Genomic DNA, 19,296 nt, shown 5'->3' on the forward strand with positions numbered 1-19,296 from the left:
TTTGTTTGGTCAATGCTGAAACCTCAGCAGATGTTTTATTTTTCTTGGAAAATGTGAATGTCTTGGAAAAGTGGTGTGATGTAATTTGTGCATAATTATAAATATTATTCCAGGTTACATACACAAATCGCTACTTTTTATGGTCAAATAAACATTATCCTAAAGTTTTGAGTATGCTGTTCAGTGTATGAATTTATATTGTTTGGCATAATCTCCCAAAATATAAAAAACAAAGTGAATCTGTGATCATCCTATGTTAATCTTTTTACATATTCTTAATAGCACTAAATCATTATTTAATTTAATTCATTTTAAAACACACCCCTGATGATGTCCTAAATTTAAATGCTGTGTAGCATTCCTAAAAGTCACTGTACAAGCACAATAGTCTGTATCATTCATCAGCTCCTGAGATTAGATTTTTGAAGGCTGTCAAATTGGAAGCAGAGTGGGTTGAGTTACACAAGGTTGTCTCTCTTGTGAGTTTGGGGATAAATTATTTTGCAGTACATGCAGCTACAGTTGTAGGTGAGGGATTGTTTTCCTGCTTTTGTAGAATATATAAATATTTGAATGTTTATAGCTATTCAGCAGTTGCAGTTTAAAGGATTACAAACCTGATTTAGAAAACTGGAACATAAAGGACCTTTGCCCAACATAGCCAATCAAATCTAATCTTTCAGGCCATGTCCCTCTATTTCAGGTTTGTTCCGATTTACTCCACTCCAGCTGTTGTAAATCAATTTGTATATCTCCTGGTCTCCCCCATATTTTGTATCATATGGCCATTATATCAGAGCAGAAATAACTGCATTTTGAGAATTAGCACTCTCCGTGTAATGTGCCTGGGCACTAGGCACACAGCCTAGTGCCTCGCCCCGGGGGGTACAGGTAGCACGCGCACCTCTTCCCACAGCACCCCTGGGATGTGCTATACCTTGCACGCCCGCAGGAGTGCTCAGAATGTGAACATCACTGTCCACGTCCATAGGGATGCTGGGGATGCCGTCTTGCCTCCGCCGGCAGGGAGAGACGTGTTGCGAGCAGGGCAGCAGCCTCGGTCACGCTGCCTGCTGCAGTGGCGTCTCCCTCGCTGCCTGCGATCCCCAAGTGCGCCCCACAAAACTATTTAATGCATCAAAGTATTGACTATATTATCACATTCTGTGGTGTTATAAATGGATGAATGATTGAGTTGGGTGAGACGTGAAACCTAACACTATTCATCTCCTACTGATTTATGGACTGCAGCTACTGTTGTAAAATAGGATTAGCTAATTGGTAATAGTAAATTTTTGCCAAAATTTTAAAATAACAGTTTTTAAATTAATTACATTTTAAAACAATAATGTTTTATAATTTAAATCTAAAATCATCTAAATCCATGTGATGCCACTAATCTCTAATCTTCTTAAACATACTAAAGGTGCGTACACACTTCCAATTTTTATCGTTCCAATCGAACGACGAACGATCGATTGGGCAAAAAATCGTTCGTAAAAAAGTAACCAACGATGCCGACGAACGAGGAAAGTCGCTGGAAACGAACGACCGGACCGGCGGATCGGATTGGACGACGATCGTTGAACATCGTTCGTGTGTACGGTCGTTCGTTGATCGTCCATGTTCAGAGCATGCGTGATGAACGAACGTCCGTTCACTTTCCTGTCGTGCACATAGTTCCTCTATCGCTTAAACGATCGTATCTATTGTGTGTACAATATCTACGAACGATCGTGTCGTTACCTCTATGTGCAGGATCGGTGCTATACGATCGTTCGTGTATATTGTGCAGGAACGTTCGTCGTTCGTTTTCCGACGATAATAATTGGAAGTGTGTACGTAGCTTAAGACTCTGATAAATGGTATTGATACCGAGGAACGAGCTCTTCGTGCTTGTGTGAGATCTTGAGTGGTATGAAAGCAGTGATTATAATGTATGCAGTTTTACCACTGGAATGGAATAATCTGTTTGTGACTGAGCATAGATCTCATTGGAAAGCCATGAAATAAATTGTCTCTGCTTGACCACAGGTCTCATTGCTGGTATGGAAACCAAGGAGTGAGCTACTATTCATCCCTGACATGGATACCAGTCAGGTAAAAAAAAAAAGACAAAAGCACATCTAATAGGTCTCTCTTCCTAACTAAATAGGTAAGTTCTATGGACAGCAGTACTCTAGAACATATCACATGTGGGCAACTGTAATGTATAATGAAAAACAAATGAGTGCTAATTTGCTCTTCAAAGGAATTAGAACTCACACGTGTTACTGTATTTTTATTGCTCTCATTTCAATTTTAGCCTTAACAGCTTTAAATAAGGAAAACAATCACAAATTGTAACTAAAATAGTTTTATTGACTTGGATTTTGCATACACATTATAAAAAGTTCTATTTAAAAACACACATATATATATATTTTCCTAAATGAATCTTTTTTATATAATAAAATAAAAATACTTGATGAAAATTGTTATGAAAACTAACTTTGTTAAATAATTTTACTTTTACCCGTTTTGTTTGTAACAACAAACCTGTACAGATACAAAGTCCATAAAATATTTGTATAAAATATATACTTGCTTAACATGTCTTGTCAAGCCTGACGGTTTGGTTTCTGAGCATTTATTCTACCGTTATTCCAATAATAACATTTTTTACATTTTACTATTTAGATATAAATATATTAATATTGGATTACAGCTAAGTGTAAGAATTGTTAGAACAGGATTGCAGATACAGAATTCTACAGATCATACAACATGTTCGATTCAAAAGGTTAGTTAAGATTGTTTGACACAGGTAAGCACCTATTGACTAGTTAACTATTTTGCCCCCGCACAGAGAACTTTATTGATTCAGATTAGCTAAAGTCATCTATAAATGTTGAGCTTATTTTGGATGTATACCAACATATATAGTCAAGCATACACACACATGTATACTTATTTCACCTAAAAGTGTGTGCCACATTTTTTCTTCATTCTTAACATAATATCTTTATGGCAGTATGGAGTACCATGATGAGGTCACCACTGCAGCAGCCCAAACAAAAAAAAAATTCAAATCCATTCGTCCACGTTTCTCCACAATCACCTAAGTGTATCAAAATGCCCCCTCCATTATATATGTTATATTTAGACTTACTATGTACTTCATAGATGCATGTTTCCCTTAGTTTCTTGAAAGTTATGTTGATCTGCAAGCTTTGTTGATATTTGGGATGCTGATGGTATTGAAGCTATGGAAATAATGAAACAGGTAAAATATGATAAATATAGGGCCTAGAAAACTGATATGCCACTTTTTAACATTGTCATGAACAGTACAACGTTTATATACATGCAGTACACACATCTTCTATCTTCTGCTGTATAATTGGCGTGTAGAAATAGACAGCAGAAGATAGATGTGTGTACTGCATGTATATGAATGTTGTACTGTTCATGACAGTTTTAAAAGTGCATATTAGTTTTCTAGGCCCTATGTTTATCATCTTTTTACCTGTTTCATTATTTCCGTAGAAAATCAATGGCTACATTTTTCAGAGTTTACATGTTATATTTTTAAAAAATCTAGGAAGCTGATTATTTGGTAATACAATTTTTACATATTACTGTTAAAAACATACCCTGATTAATATCAAAAGGTTAAAAAAAATGACTCAGACAGTGGCACCAAGCACCATGGGCAAAAATAAATTTGCAAATATGTCTGTTTGCAGTAGATGTAGTCACACAGCCTTCAAACTGTTTTGCATTTTATGACAAAATGGCAAGTGCTGTAGAGAAAATAACCACATTTTTATTTAGGTATTTCCTCCTGCACTGGCTGTTTACAGCAAAGTAGAGAGAGGGCTCATCCAGCCAAATGATTTTGGTTTGGTTACAATTAATTATAACCCATTTAATATTTCTAATGCAGGGCTCTATTAGTGAGATTTTCCCCACTTACTGTCCTACTGTCCCCCAACTCAACCTGTGAGTGGACAGTAAAAGGAAAAGCAGCACAATTATGAGATCATCTTATATTCACTCTGCTTGATGGGCATAATATTTTGTTAGCACTAGAGCAATGCAACAACTGACTGGCTACTTGTACTGGTTCTCTGTCTCCCAATCAAAGCTCTGTTCTATATTAAAGTTGAACTTCACCATTACCTCTAGTCTTGCACAGTTGTACAGACTCCTCCCCAGGATTTCATTTCACACTGTGAGTTTCTTACAGTGTGCATTAGAAAATGCAGCATGTCGGGCAGAGCTTGCCTGGGTAAATAATGTGCAGCATCATTTAGCCCTTCACCCTATAGTCCTAAATCACCTTTATGAACTTTCCATTGCCCACTCCCAAGTGATGCAATATGGCAGGCAATTTATTTCAATAGGCTGCCTAATGCAACACAGCAGTACAGAAATTAAACTCACTTTTTTCAGAATCCAACTACAACTAAATATAAAGTGCAGTACCATGCAGTGATTTAAAGAATCTGCATTGGGGTGCTATTCAGAATAAATAAGTGGGATTAGTATGATATCAAAATGCTCATTTGTGAAGGACCCCTACAGTCTGTACCCTGCTCCTTTTATTTGTTGGTTTTGAATTCTTTCAGGTATGAAGCTCATCAGAATCACATATAGGCATTACCTAGGGTGGTCTTCCAAACTGACACCCACTCATCAAGACATTTTCATATTTACTTATATCTCTCCAATTGCCAATATATTGCTAGGATCAGGTCCAAGACATTTGAGAGGTGATTTGGGGTAGGATGCTCAGCTCAGTGTACAGTCTTGGCATGAAAGCCTTGCACAAATGTGTAACTCCTGGAAGCATGGGATGGGGGTTACATTATCCCCGGGGGACTCTAGCACTGGACAAAGATAGGGAGAGGGAAGCACTAATTACTGTGTGGAGTATGGACATTGCAAAGATAGAGGGGATTACTCGGCAAGGTAAGCCCCCCATAATATCTAAGCATATTGTGGATACCTGCACATTATGGCCAAAACCTCCGGGAGTCCCAAAATCCTGAATTTACTACTTTCAGCTTTTTTTTACATGTGTTAATTTACAAAAAATACATAATAATGTAGTTGCTTTTAGCTTTTGTTCACTATTCACAAATTCTACTGGCAGCAGTCCATCATACAAATAACTGATCACAGGCTTTCTTCTAATATCCTTTTTGAAGTTTACAGAGGTGTTGTATTTTTTTTTTCTTTGCTGTCCAATTTCCACAACATATGTATTGGGCTTGTTGCAAGTTATTTGTTGTTGATTGCATACTTTAACACTTGTATTATTATAACTAAAAAGGCAGCGTTGTATATAGAAATGACTAAAGCCTCAATGCAACTTGGAGTTTTGGATAGTTTAAGTGCTGTTTAAGTGCAGACCTGTTGGAGTGTTTTTTGTTTATCCTAATGGTTTCCAAGTTCCCTTTATAGCCAATCTTCAGATTTCTCAGTCCTTGCTGAATTTTCTGGGATTACATGGACATATCTTCACTTTCAACAAGAATAGACTTAGATGTTGGAGAAAAAGTCTCATATACATGATTATCTTCTTTAAATTTTATACAGGATTGCTTATCTTCCATATTTGATAACTCTCTGGGTTGACACCAGCAACATAAACATGACTGAAAGGAAAGAGGAAAGAAATTAATTAAAATGTTTGATTATTATATTAATGTATTATGCATGGATGTATTTAGATTTTGGAACAGAAAATCTGCTTCAAAATACTATTTTAAATGCTTGGAAATAAATGCTTTTGGTAAGTACAGCAAAATATTTAAATTGACTATTGGGAAAGATATAAAGCCAATGATTTTTTAAAATATAAATAAATATTATTGCACTAAATAGTACTGTAAAGTGTATGCAAATCCAAAATATTGTATGATTTTGGATGGGGTAGTGAATAGTAAAGTGTAGAGCCAGGGTTTTGTTTTTGTCCTGGCTGCAGCAGGGATATTTTACTTTACACATTGCGACAGAGATAAAGCAGGAAATAAAAAGCAATATCTCCAAAGGATGAGACAACCCCTCTAAAATAGTGGAAAGTTTACCCTTTTGATGATTTCCCTTCACTTCCTTTTTGTTTACCGTTTAAAAGGTCATCAGGAAAAATACTGATTCTAACCATTCTACATGTTTACCCCTGAGGACCCTTCCCCCTCACAAGTATGTCTCATATATTTCTGGCCCTGTAGCAAGAAATAAAATCCTATAAAAAACATGCCTACAAATGTATGTATAGTAATTATTAACTAGTTAACTAGCCACCAATTTACTTGTGAAAAAGCTAGTTCCCAAATAAACATAATGCATGTATGTAGCCAATAGTGTTTAAGCTGAAATCTGTTTCTCCAGTGATTCTGAAAACATTTTTTTTAAGTTTTCCATTTTTTCAGTAAACAAAGAGATAAATATGTTCACTTTGTACCAACACCCTTAATATATTTTAGCAAGAACCAAGCAGTACCATCTGCTGAGAACATCAGGGCTAAATTGTCATTTGACAAAGAAGTGTGTTGAGATTTTTCCAAGCATGTATCAGACAAAACTTATAAAACATTTGATAGCACAAGACTATAAAGGGATAAAAAAGTAAGAATTAAATTTGTCCTAAATATACTATATATGTATGTTAGAATACTTATTTTAGCAAGTCTTACCTTAAAACAATTTTTATACTTTGAGCTCACTAGGTAAAGCGCAATCGGATTGATGCAAGAATTTAGGTTGGCCATGTTTATACCAACATAGTTCAAAAGAAGCAGAAAGCTGTAAATGGAAAAGAACATTTGCATGATTAATTGTCATTATATAATATGTAGCATGCACTAATCAATATATATTATTATTTATGTAGTGTTTCTAATATAATCTAATAATGTTACTTGTAAGTTCACATAAAAACTGCATTTTTAGTAAACAAAAAACTATTGTAAACTATTACCAAAACATTGTAACTAATGGACTACTTGTATAGTGCTTCAGATACTGTATTTAGGCAGGCATGTGATACTGTATAAATTTGTGGTTGTGTGTATAGGATTTATTTAGTCAGCAGTCTTGGGGCATTAGGTGAGATAGACCACTTAGACTTGGTTCATGCAATGCAAAATGCATGGATGTTAGCAAGCACATGCTTCATTCTTCATGAGTTACCCTATGCTATTCATATTCATATATTGACATCTCACATATACCACGATGCTTACTGTAGCTTGGCAACAGTACTGTTCAATTTTATATAAAGTATAGTACTAAAGCCCGGTAATGTTACAAAAACCATTACTCAGCACTTAGTAACCCCCTTAATTTACCGTAACTGTAACATCCTTACAGAATATAAAAATAAAAATACTAATATCATTTTAATACAAGATATGTGGACTTGGGTATACCTGAAAAGATCACATCTGTTAACGTCTTCAGCATCATAAAATATAAACTTGATCATACGCCCGAGGTGCAGAGGTAGCCAGCATATGGCAAAGACAAGAACTAAGCAAAATACCGTTTTAGCCACATCCCGTCTCTAAATGATAACAAATACAAAGTATTAAGCAGTTAATTCAGCAACTGAATGGATTGTTTCATTTCTTACAGTCTATTGACATTCAATTTTGGGCCGAAGCAAAGTACTGTAGCAGAAATAGTAAGGCTTTCTTATGCTACCACAAGAGAGCTATCTAAGAGTTATTGTTTTTTAGCAAGTTAAATACAAAAACATTTATTGCTAAACACCTGAGTGCTTTGTGTTGTTCTTTTACACTTCATAACACTTGTAGTCCTTCAAATACTTCCACCTTGTTACAATGACCACTAGAGCAACCCACTAAATAGCAAAATGGCATGTGAAATCCCCAATTCCCTTTCTAACCCCACCATATGTTCAGAAAGCACTAGTAGCTTAGATTAAAAGCAGGGAGTGCCTGTAGTAATAAATATAAACAAACTCTACATGCTTCTGTACAGAGTTACTATGTACAGCCCATGAGTGAACATTTTTTTTACTGTCAGAAGTACCTAGACAAATGCAAGAAGGGGCACAGCCTCTCACAGGCCATACAATAAAACTGGCAAACTTTTTCTGCTGTGGACTCAGAGTAATACTGTCTGTCCAGATTCTAAGGATATTATGAGAAGAATAGATATAAGTCTATAAGCTGTAAGGTATTTTTTAAGGCCTCCTACTTTAAAGTGACAGCCTTCAAAGTAATCATAAATGCCACTTTTTTTAAATAATATATATACGTACAAAAATATAAAAAAGGTCTATGATACACTTTTCTGTTTCAATAAGTTTTTACTTGTTTTTCAAATAAAAGTCAATACACTTTTAGGCCTTAAGCTGAACTTTAGCCTTCTATGCAGTTTAGAAAACAGAGGTTTTTATTGCAAGCATGCAAATACACGTGGAAGCCAAACTGCCAGCCCAAGGCCCAAGAAAAAACTTGAAACTAGTATGTTTCCAGTGATGGTAAAATATGGTACAACAAACAGTACAATGGTTCCAACTCTATCTCTTTATTGTCTGCTGTGACTGCCCTGAGGATAATTCCACTCTCCTGTTCAATAGACAAAAGGGACAACTGCCAGAGGGCAAATAAAAGAGAGAATGACTTCTTAACAAGGGTAGGAACAATAGTAAATAGGAAAGAATGGGAAAAACTGAGGAAGAAGTAAGTAATAACTCACACTTTTTCACACTATTAAAAAAAAGAGTAGAAATTAAGTTTATCACTTACCTGTTTTAAGTGGTCAGATATTCCACTTTTCTTCCGTAATAATTGACAAGTCATCAGAGTATAAAATATTGCTGTCACAAGCAAGGGGAGGCAAAAATAGAAGCTAAAAAGCCACAGGTCCTTGTAGGTCTTGTAGAACTAAAATGGGAAAGTTATCATTCAGTGAACTGGGATATATACAGTATGAGCTATAAATGCTAAATAACACTACTCACTGTTAGCTAAACATATAGAACAATATATATATATATATATATATATATATATATATATATATATAAAACAAAATAGAACCACACATTATTTTATATTACCCATAATGCAGAGATCTATAAATGTTTTTTAATAATATAGGTTTGTTTACTAAATGTTTATTACATGAGTTTAGGTGTAATGAAATAGAGCTTACCTCCATTAAAGGAGATTTTTGTCCTGGAAGGAGCATACAGGTTTCTATGTTACGTCCTTTGTAGTTTAATTTGATAATATCAAAGCCTACGGCTTCAGGCACTGCCAACACAACTGATAAAATCCAAATCAATGCAATTTCCAGCAGAGTCCATATGGATGTTCTATTTCCACCAATACGATTCCAGGATGCCACAGCTCTATATCTACATGGCCAGAAAATATTGAGTAGTGAGAAAACTTCCAAACTATGTAACATCCACACAGATTACTTTGATTACCCTGTTCTCCTTTATCTCTTAAAGTAATAATACATTTGGCTAACACTTGGGAAATTATCAGGACAGTAGTATGCCAAAATTGGCCACGCATCCAGTCTAAATTTACAATATCTGTACAATCTAATTTTGTTTACCTTTCAAACAGATCAAACAATTCCTTAGATCTACCAATAATTATATGACAAAGAGCAAATACAAATTGCTGGATTGTTTAGGCAGGGATTCTGCTACATAGGTTTGGTTGTCCCAAATAAGAATGAATAAAGGCTGCACATTAAGACTGCAAGGTGAATTACACGCTTTAGATGTTGCAATGGCTACAGTATGTAGTATCCATCCAATGCATTTATATATTGAATAATAATGTGGTCTTTTCCAACATGTGGATGTTGTTAAATCTAATAAAAACTCTACATTTAGATTGTAGAGTTCCCGTTATTCTACCTGTAGTTATTTGAAACCTTTATACCATATCTGTGTGAGCAGGTTGATTTTTTCAGATCTTTTTTTTTACTATGGCCAATATTATGTTTTTCTTTTTACACAGAATCACAGTACATTTCATAATGAGACTGACTACACTGAATCTTGAGCTGAGCATGAAAGTAATCATGTCCCACCAAGAACAATAGGCAGGTCATATTAGGGGCCTATACTATACTAGGGATTATTTTAACCCATACAGAACACTGAGTAGTGGTGGTGTATGTAACATACACTCCATTGACAATTAGCAAGATGTATTTCCTAATTTAAACAATGTTTAATGAAAAAGAAATTACCTATCAATGCTTAGCGCACACAAGCTCAGAACTGTGATTCCCACTGAAGACTTCTGCAGGAATGGGACTAATTTGCAGATTTCAGCACCGAATGGCCAAGTTTGAGTAACAAGCTATGAACAGAACATAAATCAAATACAAGTTATTTACAAATAAAAATGGAACAGCACACATATGTATATAACACTTATGTTAGAAATTTGGTTTGTGAATGTTTGAGCTTTTTCATTTTTACCTGTCCACCATTTGCCTCATATAAATCATGAGTAGGGAACTAGAATAAATTAATACACCCAGTCAAGGCATCTACATGTCTAAAGCAGATTCTTTGAAACTAAAGAAACTGACGGGTTCCTCTGTGTTGCCTTGCATTCTCTCTCATCCTTCCCTGAGCTTGATCTCTTCACTCTTCCATAGCAAAGCAGGTGGCATTTCATGAAATAAAAGATGGTAAGTTTGATAGTAATTTTCGCAGTGTTATGATCAGCAATAATCCAATGGGTGCTTCTTCCACTCAATGCTATAATAGCAGCATTATTTTTTGCCATCACAGTCACAGACTTTCCACTTTGTAATTCATACAGCAGCAAGAGTTAGGTACTGTAAATCAGTCTAAGGGTGCGTTGGTAGGTTAGGGTCAAGGTTAGAAAGCAAAACTGTAAGTTTAGGGAAAACTTTGGTTAGCTTATATTTGTGGCTTTTCTTAATACCATACAACTAACTATTCTTCACAAATAACAATCTAGCATCCAATGACTTTTATAAACATTGACCAGCCTTAATATACTTTAGGCAACAAATATAAACCCCAATATTAAACCTATTACACAAGCCTAGGGTGCTATTTTTCGGCATGTGACTGTAATTTTTAAATTTTCAAAAAAAGTGAAACATTAAACATACCTCAGGACTGCTGCAACATACTTTTTCCTTGTATCTTTTACAATTTAATTTGGACAGGCCTTGTGAAAATTCACTATATACAGAACAAAACCTCTTGAAAGTATGGGTGCTTATAATGACAAAACAGATGATGTTGTTTATTCATAGCAATAAAATGCTTAAAGTCATCAGCACACCACAGTGTACTTTTTAATTTATTGTGAACAAATTGTTGTCACTAACAAAAGAATAATCCCCTCCCTTTTCTTGGACAAGCATCACAGGGACAAAAAGTGAGAGAAAGCCTGCCCAATAAGGTCAATGACAAAAATAAAAGCTTGAAAGAAATTTTAACTCTTAACCACTTTATCCAAAATGTAGAAAGAGTTGGACTGGGTGTGTTTGACTTTACACCTCTCTGTTTCAAGGCACAAGCATTTACATTAAAATCAATTAAAACAGAACTAAACTAAGTGGGTTGTGAGCTTCTGTCATAATCGGCAAGTATACACAGCCAACACTTGCCAATTAGGAGATACAGTACTTGTACAGTACCTGCACAGCCGCCCTGCAGAGGTCCAGAACCAGGTGCAAGATGAAAGCCACCATCTTCGCTGCTGGCTCCATAGCAATCCTCTTTGGCTATTGGATATACTACACATACAAAAGCCCTACACTTGCAAAAAGCCAGCAGAAGTCTGGGATTTTTTTGGTGAAACGGACATTGCATGTCACTTTTGTCAACTAGTACTACCTCCTGATGACTTTTTGTTTTCTGAGTTTGGGTCCAATTTAAAATATGAGCTGATATTCCTATCCATTGATTCTAGCAAAAGGACAGACCGGTGTCCCGTCACCCGTTCTTCTCAATTACTTAGTGCTTACTGCTGGCTCTCTAAGTGTAAATTACTGGATTCAGTGCACATGATGTGTGGCTGACATTTTAAATCTGTACTCGTGGAGCTGGCAGATGATTGACTACTGTAAAATATAGATAGCAAACATTCAAAAAAAAGAAGAGCTTACCAACCCTATTACGTGCTACAGTAATGGATATTGTATGCCACAACCATGTGGAAATGGCAAAGTAACACAGAAAATCTTTAAGAGCTGGTCTACATGGACACCTATGTCTCTAATTCATTGTAGGAACATTTCTAATGAATTTGAAATACAATGTTTAACTGAACCGTATTTGTTTTATGAATTTACTTTCATTGTGTTGCTTCGCCTTTCCTTCTGTCTACAAGTCAAAGTGGGAATCACAAGCCGAAACTTAACCCATAACTAAAGGTATCTGCATTTGGTTTTAAGCCAGGTTTTAGCACTCAAACACTAAGGCCCAATTCAAACACAACATGTTTTTAGGTGGTTTCACAAACCTGAGATTAGTTTAAGATGTACTTGTTTCCCATTAAAAGTATAATTAGGCCCAAGTACAAAAATGTAATATAATGAAGGTTACCAGCCTAGAACTACAGAACACCCATCCCCTTTTCTTTATAAAATGAACTGGAATTCTGACAGGATCAACAGGTTATGTTGCACTTTTTAAGCCTTTCAAATATATATAAACAGAAAACAATGTTGTACAGTTTGTACATAAAAAATATTTTACACATAAATAAAAAAAAAAAAAAAATAAAATCATTAGCTTATAATTAGAAAAAATACTACCATTCTTAACTGGCAGTTAGAGAGACAAAATGTAGGAGATTTGGTTTTGACAATAATTAGTGATAGGTGAATACTTCTAAGTGTGGGAATCTATTTGCTTGCTACAGGCTGTGTAGCCTGTGGGTGGTACAACATTTCTCAATGAATCTGTGTTTTCACATTAACAACAGTGAATTGTTGACGTGGGTCACTTGGTTTTTAGAAGAATACTGTTTGACAAGACAATACATCCCTTTTAGATTGAATTAGGTGATAAACATCCAAACAGTGAGACATGTGTCTTGTCCATGAATGGAGTTTGAGTCTCTGAGATATCAATATATGTTATTGTCAATATATTAAAGAGTGTGTATTAAATGGCTTACTATTGCAATGCTATAATTAGAAAGATAGTATTTGTTTGGATCAATTTTTCAGATACTTAGCTTCCACTGTGTTGTTTGTGTTCATTTCATATACACATTAAAGCAGTGTTTGATGGTAAGATAAAAATTAGGAAAAGATTGTTAAACAGTTAAAGAATACTCATAACAAATATTTTCACCTTGCTGCATTTTGCAGTTATTACATTTTACATAGATGTACCTGGATTTTTGGTTTATACTTAATTTTACATTTATATCTGTGTTGCCTATAGGTTGGACTGATAAGGTGCATTCTTAAAATGTCTGTCCCTGCATCAAACACATCTCCAGTAGTGATGCCTCTAGGCACAGTACTATTGCCCCTTATCATAAATACCATCATTTAAGTCAATGATATGTCTGTCTCTTACAATTAAGATTGAACAAAAAAGGAAAAAAAGAAAGAAAGAATAAAGAAAGAAGTTCCAGCTGGGGATATGATTGAATGGAATATAGGTTTGCCTATCAAGCATAAATACTTTCGAACTTTTGCTATCCAAATATATAGCATTATTAGTAGATTTAAATATGAAAAAGTGATTGTGATTTTATGTAATGTCTATTTTAAAAGTGGCCTTGTATTAATATTGCCTTAATATTTGCCTTTTATTAATATTGAACATTATATTGTCAAAAGTGTAAAAATACATCTCTAATATTTGGGCCAGAAAATATAAATCATTTTAGGACTGCCCTGATTTGCATTTTAAAGTTTTGTGTAAGCTTTCTGGACCCCTAGCAATCTGTTTTGGTAATTCCTACCCAACTCTTCTAAATGTTAAAACGAGAGGTGAAAGCATTGCTGAACACTGCATGCATTTAACAGCTTTCTTCGTAACTTCCTTTACCAACTTCCTTTCTCAAGGCTGCAACAGTAATTAAAGAGAAATCTTGCAAAGAACAAGTGTTCCCATTTAAATATTTGCCAAAATCGTTGTTCTGGTGGGTGCATTAACTGTAAAAATTCCCCTTTCTTCCACTGTGACAATGTTAACCAATGTTATAATTGGTAAATACAGTAAATAATATGTTAAAATTGATATATATATAAAAAAAAACATCTGTAGTGAAAATGTCTTAAAATTCACATTGTGAAGTTTTAGATTATTATATTTTACACCTTAATAAATTGAGTGCAGCTATATACGGAAACAATCTAATTTACTAATATATATATTATATAATATTATATATATTATATGTTTCGTATATACCTCCTTCTTAGGTTGTCTATGGATATTGCTCGGTGAAACATAAATGGAACCACTGTAATAAAATCAGTAGATGCATTTTGTAATATATTTATAATTTAGTCTATATCTAGAGCTAAGTTTATGTCAGTGAAATAGTAGGATTGCAGAAAAAAATACATTTGCAGCATTTTTAAACACTGTGTCTGATATTTAAAACAGGAGGAAACAGAATAAGGACACATTCAAGGTTCATCATGTCAAGGTTCATCATGTCTGAAATGGGAACATTGAACATAGAAACTGATTGGTTAATAAGTGCAAAATCTTAGCATTTTTTTAGCATCAGTTTTTCCTGATGAATTGGTGACAATAAGCTAAAATTGTTTCTATATCAAATTTTGTTTTTAGTTTTTCATAGATTTGGAAAATGTCAGAAGCTCTGTTAGGTGTCACTGATTTCTGGGGCATGGTTGGAGAGATATCCCCTGACTTCCTGTTCTGCAGACAACATTTTACCAGACAGGAAGTAAGGGGAAATCTGAAGCTGGACAACAGATTAAAAAAAAAGACAATGGAGGTTAAAGAATTCCCACACTCAGTGCCTGACTGGAGGCAAACTGGGTTGATATTTCAAGGAGGTCCTCATATTACATTGTTTTGGTGGATCTAAGATTGCTTGTACAGAACTTGTATGGTCAGAGTGTATTGCTAGGGCTCGAGTTTTAAAGAGTGACAATGTGGGATTGTTACCCTTACTTCTGATTTATTGTCCGTCAATAAATACATTTATTCAGCAATTTGTTTAGTAAAAGTTATATAGTAGTGGGTGGTAGGTTCCGACTATGGATGTACAATCCCATGTGTAGGGGGAACCTTAACTGAAAATTTATTGAACAGCAATGCGTAATATGTTGGCACCATATAAATACTGTTTTTTTATTATGATTATTATTTTTAATAATAATAATAAAAATATATAAATAATTCAAATTAAAAAAACCCTACTGTGGTGATTTAGCATTAAAAATTAAGGCTATTAAGCATTCACTTTTTCTGTTTTTTTGTCCACCTTGGATTGCCCTTCACACCATTCGGTATTCCTAAAACTCCCAACATAATAACATAACAACATAATATAATAAATTAGCAAAGCAAAAGCAGCATTTATAAAGGACTTGTGTACAGACTTGGAACTGAAGCAGAGATCCTGAGAGATAAATATATCCCTAGTTGGCCTAACTCTAAGTAGCTGCCAAAAATGATTTTACAAGACCTCTGAGGTGGAAGTGCTGTGTTTTTCCTGGTGCACGTATAGCATGGACCTGAGTTCTATGGATGTGTTCATCAGCGCTACTTTATAAATAGATTTGACGTTATTGCTGCTTTTATGCTGCTTTCTTCATTAGATGATAGCGATGTGTATAAAGAGAGTCAAATTACTGATATGCCATGGCTGATTACTTATTGGTAGAAGATTTACAGCTAATTTTCAGTCTGTACAACATCAAGATTGCATTGATGATGTGACAGATTCACTTTTTTTTTATTAATGACCAATTCACAGTTGCAATACAAAATACCCTTTCATTACAATTCTCAATACCAATAAAAGGGGATGGCCAGAAACTAGTGGCATACGGTATGATGAAACTAGTGAAAGAAGAAATTGTGTTAGTAAAGTGGTTGTCCATTCGCACTTCTAGTGGGTTATCTGAAACACAGTGTTCAAAAAACAAAAAACAAAATTCGACAAAAACCCTTTGTTGAAATTGTTTTGTCTCTAGAGAAATTGTGCTTGCAGTAATTTACTGGAGAGATAAAGTAGCATGTTTCTAATGGATCTGTCAGCGCATGGGTTAGCATTACAATGGGGTGCAAAATTCCACATGAGGATTGACAATATGAATAACTTATCTCTGTTGTCCATGTACAAGGCAACCTCAACGGTTCCTCCCTTTACTTCAAAAGAAGGCACCAAAATCACAGAATAGTTTTTTCACTGTTAATTATCTGGCAATGGAGGAGCCAATCAACAAAGTAAGTCAGTTCCATATTGTTTCAAAGCATTACAACAAATCATATGTCTCATATTCAAAAGATTTCTTGTGATCCATTGTAAGGTAACTTAGTATAGCAATGCTTTTGAATTTAATATTACTAGGGTTGAACAGTTTAGAGCAAACCCATCATATAATTAGGCCATTTTTATGGTAAAAATTTTCACTAGTACGAATATATATTTACATTTAAAAGGCTTTCAGACATTCCTTGTATACATTTGTCTACAATTAAATTCTGTTTATATTACATACAAGTCATAAGAGGCTATGTTTCCATTTGTGTATTATCAGACACACTTATGTTACAGTAACATGGCTAATCCCCTATAGCATTGTATGGCAGCAATCTCATACACAGCTCGCAGTGCTAATCCTTTTATGTAATATCTGATCCAAGTTCAGCACTCTACATGACTTGTCTAGGATTATAAATGGCTTCCTCTCTACTTTAACCTCTATGTCAAGTTTTGTATATTTACAGTACTTGCCCTTCTCCTTCCTCTTAGACCATAGCACACTACTCCCAATATTATTTCAGCACAATATAATTACTGTAGGATACCGAAAACATATTCCTAGAGGGAGCCTACACCTATTGCAAAACATATGATTAATCTAGTGGTTCACTTAATGAATTATTACACCATTTACTGTATATACCTAAATACATTTATATAAAAATAAATTCTAGTAAGAAAATTTGTTGCCTCTATTTGTTTAAACACGAGATAACATTATTATGATCTCATTTCAGTTTTTTTGAAAACATGTTACATTAATCAAATCATATATTATGTATAGGGGTATGTTTAGCTACTTATTATGTAATATCAGTAATCATACTCCACAGACCTGTCAACTCTAAATGCTTTAAACACCCACTCTTCTATAGTTATTAGGAACATTGGGAATGATCGTACAATATTCAATATATTACCATATATTTTGATAATGATTTTTTAACTGGACAGGAAAACAGGTTATTCAGGTTGATCTTGTAAAATAAAGCCATGTCTAGGATATCCTTTGATTTCTAATGGACTAGTCATGCACTTCTTTTATAACAACCAATAAAAAGTAGGGGTATTACACTTCCAAACTAACCGGTTTCTGCAGTTACAATTGCAATACATCTGCATATTATTTTTTTAATAAATATAACACAATCTTAATGTTCCAAATACCATAACCTATAACACAGATGAGGGAGGTTTGAGTAAAATTCCTTATATTTAAATCTAGCTATCCTATCCAAACAGAAAAAAAAATCTGATTTCAAGGAATGTATGTCATTGCATGAATGTCACCAATTTACAAGAATTGAATCCATAAGTCACAGGAAATAGATTCTGTTCTTACCTTAAAAGTATTGATTGGCACGTCGATTATGATGTGAAGGAGATCTCCCAAAGCTAAACTGGCAATCAGCAAATTGGTACCATTTCTCATGCTTTTATCCTTAAAGATGATCAATAAAAGTGTAGCATTACCAATGATGCCCACTAAAAATATAAGGCAAGATGCCACTGTGTTAATATATTTGAATGTGTCCTGAATCATAATTTGACTTTCACACTTTGCAGTCATTTTTCTTTTACCAGTAAAACCCTTATTTTCAAGTGCACTGTGGTTCAGTGCATTAGCATTCAAAGTCCTCAAATCAGCTGACTTTGCTGTTGTGGGCACACTTCCCAAAAATGAAAGACCTTCATTAGGTAATGGTTGAAGGGATGGACCATTCTCTTCTCCAAAAGCTACAGCTGCAAACAACAGCAGTGGCACTAAACCTGCCGAACGCTGAATGATCTGCATGGTCCTTTGGGTTAATAATGAATATTTAGTTAATACTTGCAGGTGTACGGAGGGCAAATAAATCAGTATATGTAGCCAGGATCTGAGCAAAGAAAAAAAAAAAAAAAACAAGTGTAAATGTATTATAACTTCAGTTTTATTTTATATTTTAAAATAAACAATATAAATTATTAAATAATAATTTAAAAAATATATACCAAACAAAACATTTTTTTATTTTGATATGTAAAACAAAAGCCAGTTGGGGCATATTATAAATATAGAAAATGCAGTATTTGAATAATGTGTTTTGTTAATGCCTGTAGTATTTATAATACAAAAACATTAATTTTATTATGCCGAAAAACAGAACAATTTTTAACAAGCAGATATACAAGTCATGGTCTTGGTGTACAATGTGCAATACATTTTATATTTAGAATGTATCGCACATTGTATTGTGAATATTTGATTAACAAGGAATTTTACTTTACTTTACTCATTTACTGAATATATTACAATATATAGGAGTAATTTAAATGTAAAAAATGTTTGTCTAAAGCAAAATCTAAAAAATTTCAGCTTGCTAAAAAATAGCTAAAAATAATAGATTGTAACATTTTTAATAAATGAATAAAATAAATTGGTATTTACCTTATTTTTGTTCTTCACCCTAAGTGGATTGATGGAAAGTAGAGAGATACTGAAGTGTTCAGAACTTGCAGTTTAGAAGTTGTTTTGCATTATCTCAGTGGACATCAGTGAACATATCAGACCTTTCCCTGGTATGTGAATGGGTTTGAAATTCACTAGTCAAATACTTGTACATCAGTCACTGACAGACCCCGCCTGCTGCCTCCTACAAAACAGCAACCTTTTTCTCTCCTATTCTTGTCCCTTGCTGGCTGTCTGGACAGCATCAATGCAACAGATCACAAACTGGTCTATCACAGCAGACAAACCTGGCTCCTAAAATCTCAGTTCACAGACCTTTGTTTTGCTTTGTAAATATTTGATAGGAAATATGCACTTTATCTCATGAACTGAATA

General features: G+C 34.2%; 1 protein-coding gene across 1 annotated transcript; it reads right to left on the reverse strand.

Moving 5' to 3' along the window:
• Positions 1 to 2,340: 2,340 nt before the first annotated feature.
• On the reverse strand, positions 2,341 to 19,067 carry EDNRB (endothelin receptor type B). The gene is made up of 8 exons (XM_072410940.1): positions 18,901 to 19,067; positions 17,815 to 18,349; positions 10,240 to 10,352; positions 9,178 to 9,382; positions 8,769 to 8,906; positions 7,422 to 7,555; positions 6,687 to 6,795; positions 2,341 to 5,645 (listed from the first exon to the last, which is right to left on the reverse strand). The coding sequence occupies exons 2-8, from the start codon at positions 18,265 to 18,267 to the stop codon at positions 5,493 to 5,495; spliced, it is 1,305 nt and encodes a 434-aa protein (XP_072267041.1). The 5' UTR covers positions 18,268 to 18,349; positions 18,901 to 19,067; the 3' UTR covers positions 2,341 to 5,492.
• Positions 19,068 to 19,296: the final 229 nt, after the last annotated feature.

Source organism: Pyxicephalus adspersus, chromosome 1 (genome assembly GCF_032062135.1).
Source record: "Pyxicephalus adspersus chromosome 1, UCB_Pads_2.0, whole genome shotgun sequence".
Lineage (NCBI taxonomy): Eukaryota > Metazoa > Chordata > Amphibia > Anura > Pyxicephalidae > Pyxicephalus > Pyxicephalus adspersus.

Excerpts from the sequence above, each read along its gene's own strand:
- EDNRB (XM_072410940.1), bottom strand. The coding sequence starts at position 18,267 with ATGCAGATCATTCAGCGTTCGGCAGGTTTAGTGCCACTGCTGTTGTTT. Across the intron at positions 9,383-10,239 it reads TGTGCGCTAAGCATTGATAG|ATATAGAGCTGTGGCATCCT; the intron begins GTAATTTCTTTT and ends CTGGCCATGTAG. Across the intron at positions 5,646-6,686 it reads AGTATAAAAATTGTTTTAAG|TCATGTTTATGTTGCTGGTG; the intron begins GTAAGACTTGCT and ends CTTTCCTTTCAG.